At 38.9% G+C, this 19,813-nt stretch overlaps 2 protein-coding genes and 1 long non-coding RNA gene across 3 annotated transcripts; all 3 read right to left on the reverse strand.

Moving 5' to 3' along the window:
- Window positions 1–1,379: 1,379 nt before the first annotated feature.
- LOC120291349 (putative adenylate cyclase regulatory protein) lies at window positions 1,380–2,774 on the reverse strand. The gene has a single exon (XM_039308591.1). It carries the CDS (start codon window positions 2,772–2,774, stop codon window positions 1,380–1,382), a length of 1,395 nt encoding a protein of 464 aa, XP_039164525.1.
- An 8,410-nt stretch (window positions 2,775–11,184) lies between these two features.
- On the reverse strand, window positions 11,185–14,398 carry LOC104435793 (TMV resistance protein N-like). Its single transcript, XM_039310418.1, has 2 exons — window positions 13,883–14,398; window positions 11,185–12,487 (listed from the first exon to the last, which is right to left on the reverse strand). Exons 1-2 carry the CDS (start codon window positions 14,188–14,190, stop codon window positions 11,563–11,565), a joined length of 1,233 nt encoding a protein of 410 aa, XP_039166352.1. The 5' UTR covers window positions 14,191–14,398; the 3' UTR covers window positions 11,185–11,562.
- A 2,507-nt stretch (window positions 14,399–16,905) lies between these two features.
- Window positions 16,906–18,902, reverse strand: LOC120291127. Its single transcript, XR_005548981.1, has 3 exons — window positions 18,617–18,902; window positions 17,248–17,687; window positions 16,906–17,176 (listed from the first exon to the last, which is right to left on the reverse strand). It is a non-coding gene; the product is annotated as an uncharacterized LOC120291127 (long non-coding RNA).
- Window positions 18,903–19,813: the final 911 nt, after the last annotated feature.

Below are 19,813 nucleotides of genomic sequence, written 5' to 3' on the forward strand. Positions count from 1 at the left end.
CAACCCCAAAAGCTTTGATCAAATTAGCATAGTGTATTCAACTCAAGATGCTTGCTTTTGTGGGACATGATATGATTCTTTTCCTCATCATTATGTGCTATTCATGCATTAGAATTAATGCAAGACGGTTTTCAAATGGTATATAGGATACAGAAAAGTTTCCTCATGAAACTTATGGAAATTCTTCCTGTGTTTTTCTTTTCAACAAGTGCACTAACAAGAGCTTATGCAAATTATAAGCAATCATTTCACAGCACAACAAATTATGTCAAGAGACATTCTAGTTAATGTATTGCCTAACTCAATAGTTTAGGTATATGACAGATGGCTTTACCTACTCTACAAACATCAAGATGCATTATTTGGGAGGCTTGGAGTAGGTATATTGTGGACTCAAACCAAATGAACATGGATGCATAGGAAGAAAAATTCGAATTGTAATTTTCTCATTCAATCCAAATATTTCAAGATGTTTTTGCTTCTACCCTGTTTGCTAGTTCACTCACGGCCACACCACTAGGCAAAGAGCTTGTGCTTGCATTTAGCACTTCTAAACTAATATGATTATCTTAATTTGCTAGTGAAGAAAATTCTGTGAGATAAAATGGGAGGAACACAATGGTTGGGCAAATTTTATCCCAAAGTCAAAAGCATATGCATACTAAGGGATGCCCTATCAACATGCTCCTTTTGCACTGTAAATTCACTCTTTAGTGTACCTTAGAAATATGCAGTCATGAATTGCATGATAATTGTAGAGCAAACTAAAACCTCACGTTAGAAGGATCGCCACATAGGGTCCTTCATTTAGCATTTTCTTCGACCTATACAATGACCTTTGGCATGCTATCAAAAACCCGCACACGTCAGTTTTTTTAGTACTTCCAGCATTCCAAAATCAATCAAATGTCAAGAATCTCTATTTTTCTACATAGGATGAAGGATCTTACTTGAAAACTAATGTCAAATGATGCGCTTTGAAAGCCTTATCATCTATTTCCGTTATTGGCATGACAAGCATAACCATTTTGCCAACACACATTAACTTCCATAAACATCTCCTTTGGATTCCTTGAATTCAAGTAAGAAAACAATGGTGACACTATCAACTAGGAAATAATAATGACAAGATCATAAATCTTGAAAGATATTGCAAGCAGGAAATACAAATGAAAATTGGGTAGTAGATTTCAAAAGAGCATAGGTTGATTACTTGCTTTATGCACCTTCATTAGAAAATGTGGATCTATTCCTCATTCGAGTCGTCCATATAGTTTGATATAAATCCTCTTGTTTTACCATCTGTAATCTCATAATATTGATAAATGCATGTTCTAGATAATTCCAAAATTGTTTGAGCAACTTGCATCCAATGATATTCAGTTCTTCCAAAAGTCCAACTTATCGAGGCCCTGAATTTCAACTAAGTTTTTGTAGTCTCTAGCTTTTAATATCTTCAGACTCCCGAATTTTGGAAGGAGTAGCCTTTCAATTGAAGCGCACCAAGAGATATCTAGTTCTTCCAAGGACTGCAACCTATCGAGACCTTGAATTTCAGCTAATTTCTTGCACCAATCAACATCTAATTTCTTCATACTTATGGATTTTGGAAGGTCTAGCCTTCCAATTGAAGTGCACCTAGACATATTTAGACTTTCCAAATGCTCCAAACTATTGAGCCCTTGAATTTCGGCTAAGTTTTTGCAGTGCCAAACCTGTAATTTCTTAAGCCTCCCGGTTTTTGGAAGGTCTAGCCTTTTAATTGAAGCGCAATTTTCGATATCTAGCCTTTCCAAATACTCCAACCTATCAAGGCCTTGAATTTTGGCTAATTTGTTGCAGCTATAAACATTCAATTTCTTTAAACCCTCGAATTTTGGAAGGTCCAACCGTTTAATTGAATAGCAGAATCCGATAATCAAGCTTTCCAAATATATCAATTTGTCAAGAACTCCAACTTCAAGTAGATTCTTGCAACGGTCAACCTCTAATGTCCTTAGATGGACTGACTGTGAAACGTCCAGCGTTTCGACAGATCCACAGCTCAAGAATTGCAAGAATTCCAACTTGAAGGGCGTGTTTAGGGATTGTGGTGATTCTGATTCTTCAATGTCCGTCAGTTGGGAGCATTCTAACTCTTTAATTGCGTTGATGGAAACTCCTGGATGCACTGGAGAAATCCACAATTGTGAACTCATAGTTCCTTGAGATGGGCCAAGTGGGAAAGCAAAGGCAATTTGCGACTTTGACAAGTGATGCCCAAATATGTTAAGCCGAAGGAAGGTCCGGCGCGATTGGAGCTTGTAGCAGCAAAGAAAATCAAGCCGTCGTAGGGAAGAAAGATTACATATGCTTTCTACCATTATCCCTTTCAGATTATTGCAATAGGAAGCACGTAACTCTCGGAGCTTTCTCAAACTTCCAATACCGTTGGGCAATTCTTCTATACCACTTCCAGAAATCTCTAGAATCTCTAGATTCTCCAAAGACCCTATGCTATTTGGTAATGCAGAAAGGGATTTAGTATGCCAAAGATCGAGTTGCTGTAATGCTTTTAATTTACCTATATTTGCTGGAAGCTCCGTGAGGTAGAAACACGCACGCAGCTCCAAACGAAGGAGGCCCTCCATGTCTTCAATGGAAGTGTCAATTTGCTTCAGTCTATTACACCCATTGAGGACGAGTACCTTTAACTTCTTAAAAGCTGAGAGGAAGTCCGTATCTTCCAAGGATTTACAATATGAAAGGTCCAGATATTTGAGCTTCTCTGCCATCTGGTTAAAAAAAAAAAAAAAGGTATTGATTGTCAAGGGGTGAGTCTAGAGTAATTATGATTCAAAAGAAAGCATAAAAAGAGAGAAAAAAAAGACTTTAGTTCTTACCATGAAAAAATTCCATCCTTCCCATTTCTCATTTATCTTACTATATTTTAATTCGAGTACAGCTAATTCTTGCATGTGAAAATTGTTTACTTCAAAACTCTTGGGACATTCTTGCCATTGAAGCCATTTTAACTCTTCCATTGAGTCCTCAAAGTCTCCACTAAGATATGCCCCTTTCATGAAAAGGAATCTTAGACTCGTCAATTTTTTGAATTGTTTTGCTGTGTAATTGTCACCATCTCGCTCGACTATTTTGCCAGGGCCTTCTAAGTTGCCTTTACTTAGATCAATGGCCTCAATCTTGTCCGTTCCCTGCAAGCAAGAATCAACGTTTATTAATGCTAAATCCAACTAAAGTAATCTAATATTATTTGTTGATATTGCGATTGACGTGCATTAATGTGTTCAAGAGACTAGCAATGCGAAGATATGATTTTTCTTTTTACACTAATAAACAATATTTATAAAAGCTAACAAAGTGAAGGATGTCAACTTCCATTTTGAAATTTTTCCATATACATTCGAATCTGAAAAAGAATTATGATGTCATGGTTCATTCAAAGTAAAAACTTCACAACTTGTAATTTTCTTCTTTCCCATACTGTAGCTTCATTACCATACTAGTTAAGACAAGTGTGCAATGCAAGGAGTTTAATCAAATTGCAATGTGCAAAATCAAAAGTTGATTTGATCTATTTTAATAGAAATATTTTTTCTCTATGTAAATTTCACATTAATTTTTTGTGTATATTACTAGACTATGCTACTTAATAAAAAAAATAACTCTTATTTTCCATTGGAGTAATAACTAATTACAAGAAACTGAATATCGTGACAATAGTTAAATTTATATATTATGTACTTATTATTTACTAGTAGTAACTTGAAATATTCTTAATTAATTATTTATAATCATAAACAACTAAGACAATAATGTTAGTTATGTTAATATTCTCTACAACTTATTATTTTATCGTAAATTTAAGTTTAGCTATAGATTACAATTTGATATATTCATAATCATAAATAACTTATTAGCTATATTAATAATCTCTAAACTTACGATTTTATCATAAATTTTAGTTTAAATATAAATTACAATTTGATATAATCATAATCATAAATAACCGAGTTACTCAAATATAATAAAAATATTAGAAAAATTGTGGAAAGTGCAAAGCATTTTTTAGAAATGAGAAAATTGAAGCTATTTTTGGCTACAAGCCTACATGGAATAGCTATTCCTTGGCCCCGACAGGAATATGTCACAGGCCGATCGATTGGAATCGTGACCGTGCGGCGACTCGGGCACTTTAGGATCGGGATGGATCGCCGAAGCACCTAAGCCAAGCCTTTCACAATCGTACGCTCACTCGCTCGCCTTACCCAGATCGTAGAGAGAGAAAGAATCTAGAGAGAAGAGCTCTGGAAAGAAGACTTGCTTTGTATTGCGGAAGTAGTGGATGATTACAACTGAAGGAGGACACCCCTTTTATAGTTGAGGGCCTCGGATTACATCCATTGATCTAGTATTCTACGGGCGGACGAGATCGTACCGCCTCAACTACCGGCATAAGTGCCAACTACCGTCTACCAACATAAATAAACGGAACGGAATACCGTAATCTAGCTAAATGACAGGTTCGCCCGCTCTTGTAATTTGGAGAGAAGGTTTGGTGGGAATCCGAGTGAGAGCAGGAGGTCCACGGGCGAGTTGGGGTCGACCTTGGGGAACCTCTCGGGTCGTTCATCTTTCGGTCCGTGACATTCTCCCCCACTCATTCGAGCGACGTCCTCGTCGCTCTCAGCTCGGCGAGCAGCCTTGCGAGCTTTGGCACGAGCCTTCTTGTTCTTGTTTCTCTTCGCTCGAACGCTCATGAACGAAGGGCCGCATCCTTCTATGATGAAGTCGGACGCACGCGGTTCGGTCTTTGGCTTGGACGGAACACACGGCGCGCACTCAACCTCGGGGAAGAGCGCTTGGATGGGCATAGCGTTCGTTGGAGTTGGATCCAACTCAACCTTCGGCTTCACCTCGGATAGCTTGTTGATGCGCATGACGGCCTTCAAGCTCTTGTCAAGGCGACGGATCGACGCGATGGTCTTGGTGTCGACCACTCCTTTGATCATGGGGATCATGGACGGGCATTTTTGATCGAGGAGCATCAAACACTTGGTCCTCATGTCGATCATGGCTCCCACACTATCGAAAAATTGCATTCCAAGTATGAGATCATAGTCGTCAAGAGGGATTACCTCGAACGCCATTCGACCCTTCCATCCGCCAATCTTGACGTCCACGTCGGGTGTTGATCCTACGCCATGGAAGTCGCCTGAATTGATCGGCTTGTACGACTTCTCGGATGGCTCGACGGGTAGTCTCAAGGTCTTCGCAACCTCGGTCGACATGAACATGTTGGATGCACTGGTGTCGACCAAAGCGTAAAGCGTTAGGCCGCCCACTTCGACCTCCACGAAGAACATGTCGGTGTTTGGAGCGATTCCTTCTCCTTTGGTCGGCGATCGGGCTCGGGCCGAGTTGATCATCTTCACAGCCCCAATCCGGATCTGTCGTTTATCTTCTTTTTGTGCCTCTTTCTCTTCCTCAATGGCAAGGAGGGCGTTGAGACGGTTCTTCTTTGGGCACTTTTGGGTCCAGTGCGGACCTTTGCAGAGAAAGCAAGGAGAGGGTGGAGGTTGATCGAACTTACTCGCGTAGTCGATCGGTGGTCGACCTCTTTGGAAGGACGGCTTCGAAGACCCTTCTCCCCACGTCTTGGCTCGGCCGCCTTGATCGGGCACGCCTCGAGGAGTGTTTCTTCCTTCGTCGTCGGGTCGATCCGACCTCCAGTCTCTTGCTCGGTTGTTTCTTGGTTCAACCCTGGTGCGGTCGACGAGTGACTCGGCCATGCTCAGCGCACGTGCAAGACTACTCACATCCCGCCGCTTCAGCTCAAGTTGTGCCCATGGCTTGAGTCCATCCATGAACGCTCCGAAAGCCTCCTCTTCGCTCAGATTGCGAATCTGGAGTTTGAGCTCCGTGAACTCCTTCACGTACTCTCGGATCGTGCCTCTTTGCTCGAGGCGATGGAGCATGCTACGAGCTTCTTGTTGAGCGAACTCGGGGAAGAAGTAGTCGCGGAATTCCCTCACGAAGTCGTCCCACGTGTTCACGGGATCAGCACCGCGTCTACTCTCATCGCACCTATTGCGCCACCACAGCATTGCCGTATCAGACAGGAACATGGAAGCGGTTCGTACCTTGATCGACTCGTCTTGTATGTTGACGGCGCCGAAGTACTGCTCCATGCTCCACACGAAGTTGTCCACCTCTTGGGCGGATCGGTTGCCTTTGAACTCCTTTGGCTTTGGGACCTCGATCTTGGTCACCGTTTGAGCAGGCGCCGCACCATTCGTGATGCTCAACTTGCATAGGGCGAGCTCGGTCTTGAGCTCTTGGATCTCGGCCTTCATGGCTTCGACCTCGTCCCTACACGGGCTTACCTCCTCGATTATTTGGACTCGCTCATTCAAACCATCAATCGATGCTTCGAGAGCTTCGTCCTTGTCGAACAATGGAGCCGTGGCTTGGTTGATGCCGGTCGTGAAGTCTTCACGGATTGAGCCTTCAACCTCCATGATCCGGTCTCGCACGTCGTCAAGACCTTCCATGAGTTCGAACACAGCAGTCCGGACCTTCGCGATCTTCTCATCGAACGTAGCCGCAGCATCCACCGACTGATCTCTCTTCTTTGTTTTGCTGCGCGTGTCTATGCCAGGCGCATTCTCTCCAACCACAGCTGCATCATGGCTCGACATTCTTTCAAACAGTTGGTGCTCTTCAATCTCTTGGAAACAGATCTCTCTTTAGCTCTGATACCACTTGTCACGGGCCGATCGATTGGGATCGTGACCGTGCGGCGACTCGGGCACTTTAGGATCGGGATGGATCGCCGAAGCACCTAAGCCAAGCCTTTCACAGTCGTACGCTCACTCGCTCGCCTTACCCGGATCGTAGAGAGAGAAAGATTTCTAGAGAGAGGAGCTCTGGAAAGAAGACTTGTTTTGTATTGCGGAAGTAGTGGATGATTACAAATAAAGGAGGACACCTCTTTTTATAGTGGAGGGCCTCGGTTTACATCCATTGATTTAGTATTCTATCAGCGGACAAGATCGTACCGCCCCAACTACCGGCATAAGTGCCAACTACCGTCTACCAACATAATTAAACGGAACAGACTTTTGTAGTCTAGCTAAATGACAGGTTTGCCCGCTCTTGTAATTTGGAGAGAAGGCTTGGTGGGAATCCGAGTGAGAGCAGGAGGTCCACGGGCGAGTTGGGGTCGACCTTGGGGAACCTCTCGGGTCGTTCATCTTTCGGTCCGTGACAAATAGCTACTCCTGATTTCAAGAGTATAGTAAGGCCCTGTTTGGTTCAATTTTGGGAAATGCAAAGCCATTTCCCCAAGTATCTTTGAATAAATGGGCATTTTGTGAAGGCAAGTGTATTTAGAAACTCATTTTTTGTGTATATTTTGCAAAACAAATTTAAGGTGAAAAGAAAAAGGAAAAAAAAGAAAAGAAAATGGAGGAGGAGATGCAGCTGCATGGAGAGGGGAAAATCATGGGGTAGCGGTTGGTGGCGGTGGCGTTGGTGGTGGTGGTGGTGGTGGGGAGGGGGTGGCGGTGGTAGTGGTGATGGGGGAGGTTGCGAGGTCGATCTCGGCGACACCTTGGGTCGCGCAACCCAATTGCCTAGGTCATCGATCTCAAGCGGTGTTGCCCGAGGCCGTGCAACCTCAAGCGTTGCGACCCAAGCGACGCTTGAGGTGGCCTCAAGTGATGCTTGAGGTCACGTGGCCTCAAGCGACGCCACCTAAGGTTGAGTGACCCAAGGCATCGATTGAGGTCGCACGACCTCGGCAACGCCGTTTGAGGTTGCGTCCCCGAGGTCACACGACCTCGGCGGCGATGCTTGGGTTGCCCAAGGCCTCGAGGTCACCAAGCTCTCTTGCTTTAGGTCGCGTGACTTTAGGTGAGGCTTCCCGATGGCCAGATCTGGTCACTCGTGGCTGAGCGGCACCCGCCGGCTAAGCTTCACGGTGGAGCAACAAGTCAAAGGAAAAGATGAGAAATAGTGTTTTTTGAGGGCAAAAAGGGAAAACATGATTATCAATAAAAGTAATATTGGAAAGAAAAAAATTCATTAAACCTCGACTAGTATTTCCGAAAATGTGAAAGCCCAAAGCGAGTTCGCTTAGCATTCCAAATGCTAACATTTGGCAAATGGAGATTCAAAAATGTGAATCAAACACAAAATATTTTCCCCAAAGAGCTTTGGAGGCTTAAAGCTCCTTAGGAAAGTCGAACCAAATGAGGCCTAATTTCTACTATGTTTTTTAATCAAATGAAGGAATAATTGCTTCATCAAAATAGAATGGAAATAGAATAGTTATTCCTGAGAACCAAATTGTAGCAAGCTTTGACAAATAATAAATAATAATAATAATAATAATAATAATAATAATAATAATAATAATAAATAATAATAATAATAATAATAATAATAATAATAATAATAATAATAATAATAATAATAATAATAATAATAATAATAATAATAATATTATTAATAATAATAATATTATTAGTAGTATTATTATTATTATTATTATTATTATTATTATTATTATTATTATTATTATTATTATTATTATTATTATTATTATTATTATTATTATTATTATTATTATTATTATTATTATTATTATTATTATTATTATTATTATTATTATTATTATTATTATTATTATTATTATTATTATTATTATTATTATTATTATTATTATTATTATTATTATTATTATTATTATTATTATTATTATTATTATTATTATTATTATTATTATTATTATTATTATTATGCATAAGTCAAGAAGTAATACAGAAAGTTCATGGACTTCCACATGTCATTTTCTTAGAACCAAAAATTTTGCTATTGTACTTCACAATGTTGTACAAGATTTCATGGATACTCATATGTGAACAACATAATAATTTGGGAAGGATTTAGATCTCAACACTCAAAAGGAATCCATGAAAAAGTAAGAAATCTTCAACATAAGTAATCTACTTAGATTAGTCATTGCTTCCAAAGAAATGCTCAAGTAACTATTATTAATTGACTATAAAATTAACAGTTGGTTTAGGTCACAAAAAAACAAATAATAGATAATTAAAAATTAATGGGAGATTCACTCCTTTAAGAATATGTGGCTTACATTTTATTATAATTATGGTATCCCAAAGACTATTATGCTAGCAGGACTTTTCCCCCATAAACTTCCCCTCTCAAAATATTAGAATGCCCAATCTATCTTCAAGACTTCTTTGTGTGGTGTGTAACTCTTTTCAACTTAAAAAAATCGATAGCTAGGGTGTGGCCAAATCCAGAAAATAAGCCAACCTTTTGTACTCAGACAAAAGTCACAAAACCTTTCAAACATCTATCAAGCCTAACCTTCAGCATCTACGACAAAGATAACATAACCTTTCAAACGCAATAAAAATAGCCAACTGTTTAACCGTAGAACAAAGTTGACACCTAGTACAAATTTCATCTATTATAATGATTAAATCGCCATGGATGAGCTACATTGTTCATTGTGCTAACGTACACAGTGACCCATGTCAACCCACACCAAAAAGGATGTTGCGTTTTATTTTATGATAAGTTAACAATTTGTTTCAAAATTCCTGGCTTTTTGTAAAGAAAAAAAGTTTTAGTCATAATTCATTGTGCATCAGCTATGTCAAATGACTCGAGGTGATTTAAAGTAAAAATAAGCAGAATTGATGGCGGGCGTCATTTTTGTCCCATGAATAAAAGGATTAGTTTGAAACGCAACGTCATTTTCGTTCCACATTCAAAATGCTGAGTCCTTTAAAGATTTTTTTCAACTTGTGTAATCTTTATCCCAATCACAAAAAGTCGTACTTCTTTTATTTGGTATGTACTCATTACTATCCAACGGGTGAGTTATGAGTGTGTTTCAATTATGCTTTAAATGTCTTTCATTTTTTTGTTTATTTAGTAAGTCGTGCTAGTCCTTTGTCGTTGCTTCGCACTTGTCATGCATTTTTTTGCATAAACACTTCGACAAAGGAGAGTATTGAGTGACCTCTCACGTCGCTTTGCCATGTTATAGGACGTCTTGTACAAGCAATCTTTCTGCAATGCACTTCAGGTGCAACACTTTAGAAGAAGGATGTGGAGGAAATTCTTCATTTCCTTGATAGATCTCAAGTGGCATTTCTATCGAGCCTACGCTGGAGGGTCCTAAAGGTTCGGCATAATTGTAAAAGGAAGAGGCTGAGAGTTGTGAGTGGCTAACCCAGCCTCCTTCGTCCCCTGGGACCAACAAGGGGTGGCAGTACTTTTTCAAAATAAAGAAGGATATTTGGCATTTGTTTTTCTATCGGTAGTGGTGGATATTGTGGTTCTTTCAGCTGCTTGTATTTTAGATAATATATATGAAAATAACTTCGGATATTTTCATTCAATGTTGGAATAAACTGAAAATAAGAACTTATATCATTTTTAGCAGAACCACTCTGATTTCAACTTACGATAGTGCCATAAATGAAGAACGAAATCGAATCATGGAAGAATACTGACATAATTATATCAAACTGTACCTTTTTAGTTGTAAAATTTAGTTATACCATTATATTTGTATATAAAATATACAGCATGTTCATTTTTCTTTTGCTTAGTTTAGTTTGTTTTATCATGTGGTACAAAAGACAATACATGGACACTGGCTTCGAACTTGTTAATCTATGAATTGGCTCTTGTGATTATACATACGGCGCACATTGAGAATGTAAATAAGTGCAAGTCTTTTGATCAACAACTACATTCAAACCAAATGATGGATAAAAAAGAGTAGTCGCAATCATGATTAATTCACAAATGCAAATACAATCTCATGCTTAATTATACATGATAGAATTTTAGAGTATTTATCTCCTTGACCTTTAATGTAGAAAATAAGTATCCCTTCCATTCTCTATTATGGAATAGTGACTAAAATTCTTGAGAAATGCAGGCATCATTAGTCCTATTATATTAATTCTAAAATATGATTTACATATCCCGAGTAGCTACGGTTTACAGTAGTATAGTCAAGTTATTTATTGCATGTGTCAAGGGTGCAACTAAATCAATATAGAAATTCAAGATTTTTGTCAATATAGAATACCCCAATCAATATCTAAAATATTTTAAAGGAACTCATTCTTGGAGATAACTTAAGAAATATCTTAGATAAGCTGCGATACTTATCAAGAGAGAAGCAACCTCCTCTACTTTCTAATCATGTCAATGAAACGAATGAAGGAAACTAATATTAGAAGGTTCTATGTTCACTAGAGCAAGCACTGAGTTGAGGACCAACACTACTCTAACAAGAGAACATGGACTAAGGAAACAAAAGAAGAGAAACGGTTACCTTATTTCTCTTTAGCACATTCAAGGCTTCCACAGAATCCCATAACCTGCTACGGTGCCAAGGTTGTTCCTGGTTTTCCTCACAAACAATTGCCCTACCAAGATCTCTTAATTGGTCATGCATTCGGAGCTCATGATCATCTCCAATTTTTATTAAAGACATAAATCTCAATACTTCAATATTCTCCCCTGGAAAAAAGTCACAAGCATCCCACATGTAGAATGCAATTGTCCCGTCAGTGCCAATGAGAAAGCAAGCGATATCCAAAATATTTTTTTTTGTTCATATTCTAATGCATCATAACTTATCCTTAACTTTTCTCGCACTTCTATATGAGGGACCTTTCTTAACTTTTTTATCATCTCTCTCCATTCTTTTGACTCTTTTCCACACAATGATGAACCTAAAACCTCAAGGGACAAGGGAAGTCCTCCGGTGGTGGATACAACTTCATGAGTGAGGTCCTCAAATTCACTTGGAGGAAAGTCCTTTCGAAACGCATGTTTGCTAAACAGAATCAAAGATTGATGGTGATCCAATTCCGTGAGGTCATAGTTGTGATCCACCCCAGCTAATTCAAGAATTCCCTTGTTTCTGGTGGTAATAATGATCATACTTCCCAAAGAAAACCAATCATGATTACCGGCCAAACACTTCACTTGATCGACCTTATCCACATCATCAAGAAGAAGAAGGACCTTTTTATCTTTAAACATGGAGGAGATGAAATTAATCCCTTCATCCTTATTACGAACTTCATTTTTTTGATTTGATAAATCAAAGATCAACTGATTTTGTAAGTCATGAGCACCACGCTTCCATGATTCCCTTATATTTGCAATGAAGCTATGATGCTCAAATTGATCGAATAGCATGTTGTAAATGGTTTTAGCAAGAGTAGTTTTACCAATGCCTCCCATTCCATGGATGCCAACAAATAGGAGGGGATGAGATTTATCATCCAGAAGTTCCATAACATTCTTCACATGACTATCAATTCCTACCAAATTCTCAGAAATAATCAACTCAAACTTTTTCTTTAGTTCATTCAACACTTTTTGAACAACCGATTTCACCAACTCTACTTCAGACCTGTCAAATGTGACAAGAGTTCAAATATGTGGCAATAATAATTTTATATTTTTTATCTATTAAGAACATACTAATAAACGAATCCAAGATAAATTGAAAAAAAATTAAAAATCGTTTTTGTCACACCTCCATATACGCTAAGAATAAAGTTTGAGAAATGCTTGTGGTTGTTTCACAAGGCGTGCCCCCTTCCACTATTACTCCAACATAATTTATTAAATTAGAAGAAACTTGAGGGCATCACTTATGAACCTTGAATATTGTAGATGTTATGGATTTGAACCAAATTTTAAACTTGTTTGTTAAAGATATTAGGGATGACGTGGACGTAACTTTGAAAACTTTCTAGAGCCTTTGAATAATAAAAAAATCCAATAAGCCAACCCAGTATGAGAGTCAACAATTAATCAATAAACAAGTCATAACTTTTGGTGCAAGACAATTTCAACTCCTGTAATAACAATCCAAAAAGTCATTCAGATTGTGATATTGTAAACAACTTGAATGCAATCGGGGGGATTTCTCCTTGTTTGCACAATTCTACACGATCGCAAGTTTGTACTTGTGTATCATTATAGATTGGTGTTCTTACAATTTTCATTGCCTCTAGGGATGATAAGTTCTAGTACTTTATTTTCCTTTGGAGTAACTATGTTCTTTGATTTTAATTGATCTAAGTAGAAGAATAGTTTTTTTTCCCAAAATAAGAACATTGATTCAATATATTTAGGTATATGAGATAGAAAATACTTGCTGAAGATAGAAAATGCATTGAAAATTATTCAAATAAATATATAATAGAAATAACCCCTTTTTTCCCTTTTGTTTTTTATATTTTTCATCATCATATATAACTAATGAAACATTTCTTTGTAAAATAATTTTAATAGCAACCAGTCAACAATATTAATGATCTAATAAATGTAACTTGGGAAGATAAAGAATTATGGCTTTGACAATCACTATACACGGTATATCATGTTACAGCTCTAAATAAAAATCACCAATAAGTTGTACCATTAATCTCAAATAAATATGTTATTAGAAAAGCTTGTGACCATGACTAATGTGATGTACACTGTAAACATGAAAAAAATGGCGCAATGTTGCAAAATCTTTGGCTATAAGAGTAAAAACTCAATCAAAAAATCTTGTCATTCAAGTGAATGGGATCATGCTAATAAAATTTATAAGTAAATCTGTCAATATCATTAAAGCAAAACACTAAAAAAAAGAAAAAGAATAATTTATCGAACTCATGCAGGATCTTACTGCCAACATGATCTTTATGTTTATATATATAGAGCGAAAATGAAGCAGGTGAGAATCAGAACAACTAATAAACACCCGCACATATTAAAAGAAAGTAGAGAATGCCTTGGTGAGAAATTTTACCCATCGGCCTCGTATCCTTTCAAGTTGCTGACTTCAAGGAGTGCTTGCTTCCATTTGTCCAAAGTCGTTGGGTCAAAAGAAGACCTCTCATGCCAACGACTCTCACGCTCATGAAATGCCTCTCCAAATCTCCCGGTTTGATATTGCACTTCAGCTAGTTTCACTTTGTAGAATATAGGCAAAACTATCTGCCCATTATTATTATTACGCTCCATTATTTGAACCAGTTCATCCAGGCACCAACTGCTTGTACCATAATTCACAGAGAAAATCGGGATCAAGATCTTACTATTTGTGATGGCTACCATAAGCTCTGGCCTGATGTCCTTGCCTTGGCAAAGCTCATCATCATCTTTGAAAGCGTGAATTCCACCTCTTAGGAGCCCATGGTAGAGGTGATCGGTGAAGCCATGTCGAGTATCTAGGCCTCTGAAGCTCAAGAACACCTCATAGCAGTTTCCAGCCGATGCATTATTGTTATTTTCTGTCGAGACGAATTAGATCCAACGAAATTAGTTTCTGTCACAAGATAGCCATCGAACCGATGCACCAAAAGATCAACATCCTCTGCATTTCCACTCGCATTAGTTTTCCTCTTCTTAATGAGACGATGCATTTCGGCCTCTGACTCTGCCATTGAGTTCAGCTTTCAAGCCCTAACAGAGAAAAAAACTAGAATGCCCCTCAGAGAACAGGAAATGCCTTCTTGTCTCTTCTATTGTGGTCTATTAAAATTTCAATACATATGAAGCGGTGGATTTGTTCGGAAGATGAAAAGTGTAGAGAGACTTATGACGAGAGTGACATGGATTTGCGGAAGAAGATGAATTTTTTTTTTTTTTTGGGGAGGGTGGGGGCGTGTTTTGGGGGAGAGAGAGGATGGAGATTCGTCCGGTCCAATATTTTCCAAGCAAGTGCTCGGACTAGATGAAAATATCAAAGCGTCGAAGAAGAGTCCCCGCCTAGTCCACTTTGCTTCCACCATTGAACTGTCCTTTTCTTTTGTTCATTTATTTTCCATAAGAGAAGGTATTTTTGTTAATTATATTTCAGCTCTTGATCCCACTTTGAAATTTTTTTGGGTCATAATCCCATATGGAATTTACCCTTCTTACTTTGAGCCTTGTAAATATTATACTATCAAACCGATAAACTTCATTTTAATACTGAAATATTGTATTATAACAATCACATATCCTAAAAAGAACTATGTTGTTTACATGTGTCGATGATAATAAATATTATCAAATTGCTATATATATATATTTATTTATACACATATATTTTTGGTTCTCATTCTACACAATTGGTCAAACCTTAATGCCTTTTTAAATAAATCTAAATGCTTTTTCTTTTCTTTATCATACATATATTTCTTTATTGGTTTGATTTATCTAATCCAACTAGTTGGCATGCACCAAATATTCAAGCATTGCCTTCATGTGGTGGAAGTTTCAATGCACAGGAGAATCCAAGGCAATCCTACCCAGGAAGAGGGTAACACGTGAGCAAGTTTTGATACACAGCAATGAAAAAAAAAAAACCAAAAATAAAAGAGGATTGCTAATATGGTATCGTTTATCGTAAATTAGGGGTGATCGATTTTATAATTACTACATTTTCCAATAGAAAGAAGCTTATCCTGATATCCACTTGTAACAATGCAAGCTAAAAGAATTATCAATGCTATTTATATACCAACAATCCATACTAAAATGTCACTAATTAAAATTGCGGAGTGTTATCCTCATACCAAAAACCCAAAGCATTATGGAGCAAAATCTAGAATTTACGATCCCTCCCCAAAATCAGGGTGTTCATGTGGAACCTTTGTCAAAATGCCCTACCCACTAAAGAAAATTTAGCCAAGAGGAGAGTCTTACCTAAGCCAATGTGCTCTCCCTATGTAAAGTGACTCCAGAAACAGCAGGACACTTGTTCCTGCTCTGCCCCTGGACAAAAGGAAAATGGTCGGATCAACGACTATGGGTACAAATGCGAAGTACAGGACTAACAAGCATGGATCGGTGGTTTATGGAGTATGAAAGCAACCTTCCTCAAGCCCCCGAACCCGAAATAGTGAGCGAAGCTCTCTCGGTTCATCTCGGAAAGAGAGGAATGACGCTGTATTTCGAGCAAAAACGCCAGATCCGCAGGGAGTTGTAGCCGATATGCTTGCTATAAATAAAACTTCAAAGATCAGATCCCACTGCAGAAGCGACACACCAGCACAGCAAAAGACATACCTGTGAAATGGAAACCGCCGGATCTGGGATGGGTGAAGATAAACGTTGACGGAGCTTTCAAAGCTGCAAGAAACGACGGATCTCGTGGCTGAAGTATGCGAGGACGCCCACGGTGTACTGTTTGGTGGCTTCGCTCGAGCGGTGAAAGGGGCCGTTTGGTTCAGCTTTCTAGAAATGCCCTTGGCAGAATGCAAATACCTTTGAGATAAAGGGGCTTTCCAAAATGCTAGACTGTTTGGTAAACTATAACTGTGCTTTAAGGAAATGTAAGACTGTTTGGTAAACATATATTTGAAAAGCCATTTGGTGTGATTAAATTAAATTTTTAAATTTTAGTATTTTTGAAATTACAAAAAAAAACAATGATTATATAACATTTTATATTTTCATATTGAGAATAACATAAAAGATACATATTAGTAAATTTATTTAAAAATTATAATAAAAGAATTTGATTATAGATTAGATACAAAACTCAACTTTTGGCCAATGTTTCTTTTAGGTTTGTTTTCAACTTTGAATAGTTTTTTTTTCTAATTATTATAATATTAATCATATTCGTTAATTAATTATCATCCTGGTATATTAATAAAAATTTGGGCTATTGATTGTCAAAAGATAAAAATGATATAGCAAAAAAAAAAAAAAAAAAAGGTGAACTTATTCGGCGGATGATAAAGCGACAGATTGTGGATGCTATTTTTTTTTAGTAAACACCGCATATAAAAAGGGAGGTCTTTATTAAGAAAAATAAAATCAAGTTCCTCTCATACAAATTTGACTATAAATAGTCATTTCATGATATTAAACATTGTCATATATGTCCAAAAAAAGAAAAAAGAAATACGTCATAATAAGTATTACAAACATCAACGGCTTTGTAAACTTATGGCTATTTCATCACGTAAACGTGCCATGTCCGGCGAGCTCGGCCTTGAGTTCCTTCAGTTGGGTCAGAAGGTCGGTTGCAGGAGCAGGAAGTAGAGCCGTCGCCGTCGCAAGAACAGGAAGCAAAGCCGTCGCCGCCGTCGATTCGCAAGAGGAGGACCTACGATCACAGTAATGGGTGAGAGACAATCCAAAGATGAGGGACTACTCGAAGCGGTCACGTCCACATACCTATACATATCACCCTTTCAGAAAGCAAAACCCAGAACGTTCCCCGCTGAACGAATTGAATTCATCAACCGAAAAGATTAAACAACCACTGCCTCGACATACGCGCAGTCGCGACACCCGATTCCACCAAAAAACAAGGAGGCGATCGATCATGGGCAGCCTCGAAAAGTACCAAAACCAACGCCGGAGCGCTCAAACTCAGATCTTCACGCGATAAACCGAAACCACAAGCGATCTTGATTTTGACGCATGAACCAAACAAGCAAGCACAGAAAGAAAGATCCATACCTGGACGACCAGCAGGTCAGCCAGCAAGAAGAAGAGCGAGGAACCCACCAAGGCAGGAAGAGAGCGAAAGCGAGGGATGCAGTTCTAGAGAGAGAGAGAGAGAGAGAGGGGGGGGAGGCAGAGGAAGAGTCTTTGCTCGCCTTCCTCGAAGCCTATCGGGACAAAACGTTAGATGTTCTCAAAACAATTAATCACACCCAAAATTAAATTCACCATTTTAAGAATAAAACAACAAACGAAAAAAGATCGTAACTTCATATGCACAATAGATAAAGGAATCTTCAAAGGAAATGGGCATAAAGTTGTGCTGGCTAAAAGTCGCATTTCCTACGCAATTGTAAATAAGCTTCTTCTCTCTATGCTATCAGCAGAAAATACCAGGGAGTATCAGTTCCCATGGAAAAGAATGGCGTTTATCATACTAGCATAATCAAGTTGTCAAATGCCATCAACTACATAACTTGTTTTTAAACCAAACTTCACAATAAATTTTCTGGTTCAACTTCAATCCACCATAGTTAAAATTCAGAGCGAAGAAACAGAACGGGCATTAGTTTCTTCAATTCCCTACACTCCTCCACGACTGACCCTTACAAAATCTCGTACTTGTCACATCTCAGCATACAAAACGGTGCATCAGTAGTAATCTCTACAACACTCCATCCACTAGCTCACAACACCAGAGCAGCTCCGCGAAACACGAAGAGCCGACCTACCCAGCAAATCCTCTCACTCGCCACCACCGAGATCAGGGAATACTCGAAGCGGTCGCGCCCACAGACCGCCAGTGACCCTATACATATCACCCTTTCAGAGAGCAGAACCCAGAACGTTCCCCGCCGAACGAAGTGAATTCATCAAGCGAAAAGATTAAACAACCACTGCCTTGACATACGCGCAGTTGCAACACCCGATTCCACCAAAAAACAAGGAGGCGATCGATCATGGACAACCTCAAAAAGTACCAAAACCAACGCCGGAGCGTTCAAAATCAGATCTTCACGCGATAAACCGAAACCACAAGCGATCTTGATTTCGACACATGAACCAAACAAGCAAGCACAGAAAGAAAGATCCATACCTGGACAACCGGCGGCTCAGCCAGCAAGAAGAAGAGCGAGGAACCCACCAAGGCAGGAAGAGAGAGAAAGCGAGGGATGCCGTTCTAGAGAGAGAGAGAGAGAGGGGAGGCAGAGGAAGAGTCTTTGCTCGGATTGCTCGGATCTTGGTTTCGCTCGCTCGTCAAGAGGGTAGAAGATCAGATCTCGCTCCTCATCGCGACGAACTTTGGCCTTGATGGAGTGGTGCTCGGAATCAAATCGTGATGGAGTAGTCAAAGTTGCAGGGAGAGAGAGACGAGGAGAAGAGAGTCGACGGAGAACGCTGCAAAAGAGAGGAAACGTGAAAAAAGTTAGGGTTTTGTTCAATATAGGGTAAAATCGGAATTTTAATGAAATATTGAGGGTAAAATAGGCATTCGCGAAAATTCATTAAACCAAAGGGCCGGCATGCCGAGAATGCTGAAATGCCCAAAGCAGGTCCCCACCTGCATTGGGCTTTCAGCATTCTAAAGGTCAGCATTTGGGGAATGGGGGCTCCAAATGCTTAACCAAACACTAACTTTTTTTCCCAAGGGGCTTTCGGGGCTGAAAGCCCCTTGGGAAAGCTGAACCAAACACCCCCAAACTCCAATCAGCTTTCCACGCAGAAACCCAAGCAATTTGTGAGGCTCTGGAGTTTGCTGCGAAGTGGGAAAAAGAAAGAGGGGCACGCGTATCTGCTATAGAATTTGACTGCCTCACGGCAGTTCAGATGCTTCTGGGGATAGATCCTGCCCCCTGGGAAGTCAACGATATTGTTAAAGAAGGCCGGGCCGTGCTATCTTCACTGCCTCTTTTATGCTTGACCGATGGACCGAGAGACCTAAATAAAACCACAGATTGGATTGTTAAAGCTACTACGCCAGTATCTATTTTGGAATTGGGCTTCAAGCCCCCCCACGATCTCTTTTAGATGCTCTTTGTTTTGAAACTCATTTGAGTTGTTCCTCTATATTATTTACAAGAAATGGATTGAGAACATAATTGATTAAAAAAAAGGAATTTGGAGTGTGAAAAAAGAAAAAAGAGTGCTTGTGAATTTCACCATCACCGTTTTTTATAGTATTAATCTACAATATTTAATAAGTGCTAAATTATCACTTTAAATTCAAGAGCTTAACTACATTGTTCTCTAAAGCTAATCAACTCTAGCTCATCTTTATCTCCACTACAAAGGA

The sequence above is a fragment of the Eucalyptus grandis genome, chromosome 3, assembly GCF_016545825.1.
Source record: "Eucalyptus grandis isolate ANBG69807.140 chromosome 3, ASM1654582v1, whole genome shotgun sequence".
In the NCBI taxonomy this organism is placed as follows: Eukaryota; Viridiplantae; Streptophyta; class Magnoliopsida; order Myrtales; family Myrtaceae; genus Eucalyptus; species Eucalyptus grandis.

Coding starts and splice junctions, on each gene's coding strand:
- LOC120291349 (XM_039308591.1), bottom strand. CDS start 2,774: ATGGCAGAGAAGCTCAAATATCTGGACCTTTCATATTGTAAATCCTTG.
- LOC104435793 (XM_039310418.1), bottom strand. CDS start 14,190: ATGGTAGCCATCACAAATAGTAAGATCTTGATCCCGATTTTCTCTGTG. Junction 12,488..13,882: donor AAAGGATACGAGGCCGATGG/GTAAAATTTCTC, acceptor CACATTTGACAG/GTCTGAAGTAGAGTTGGTGA.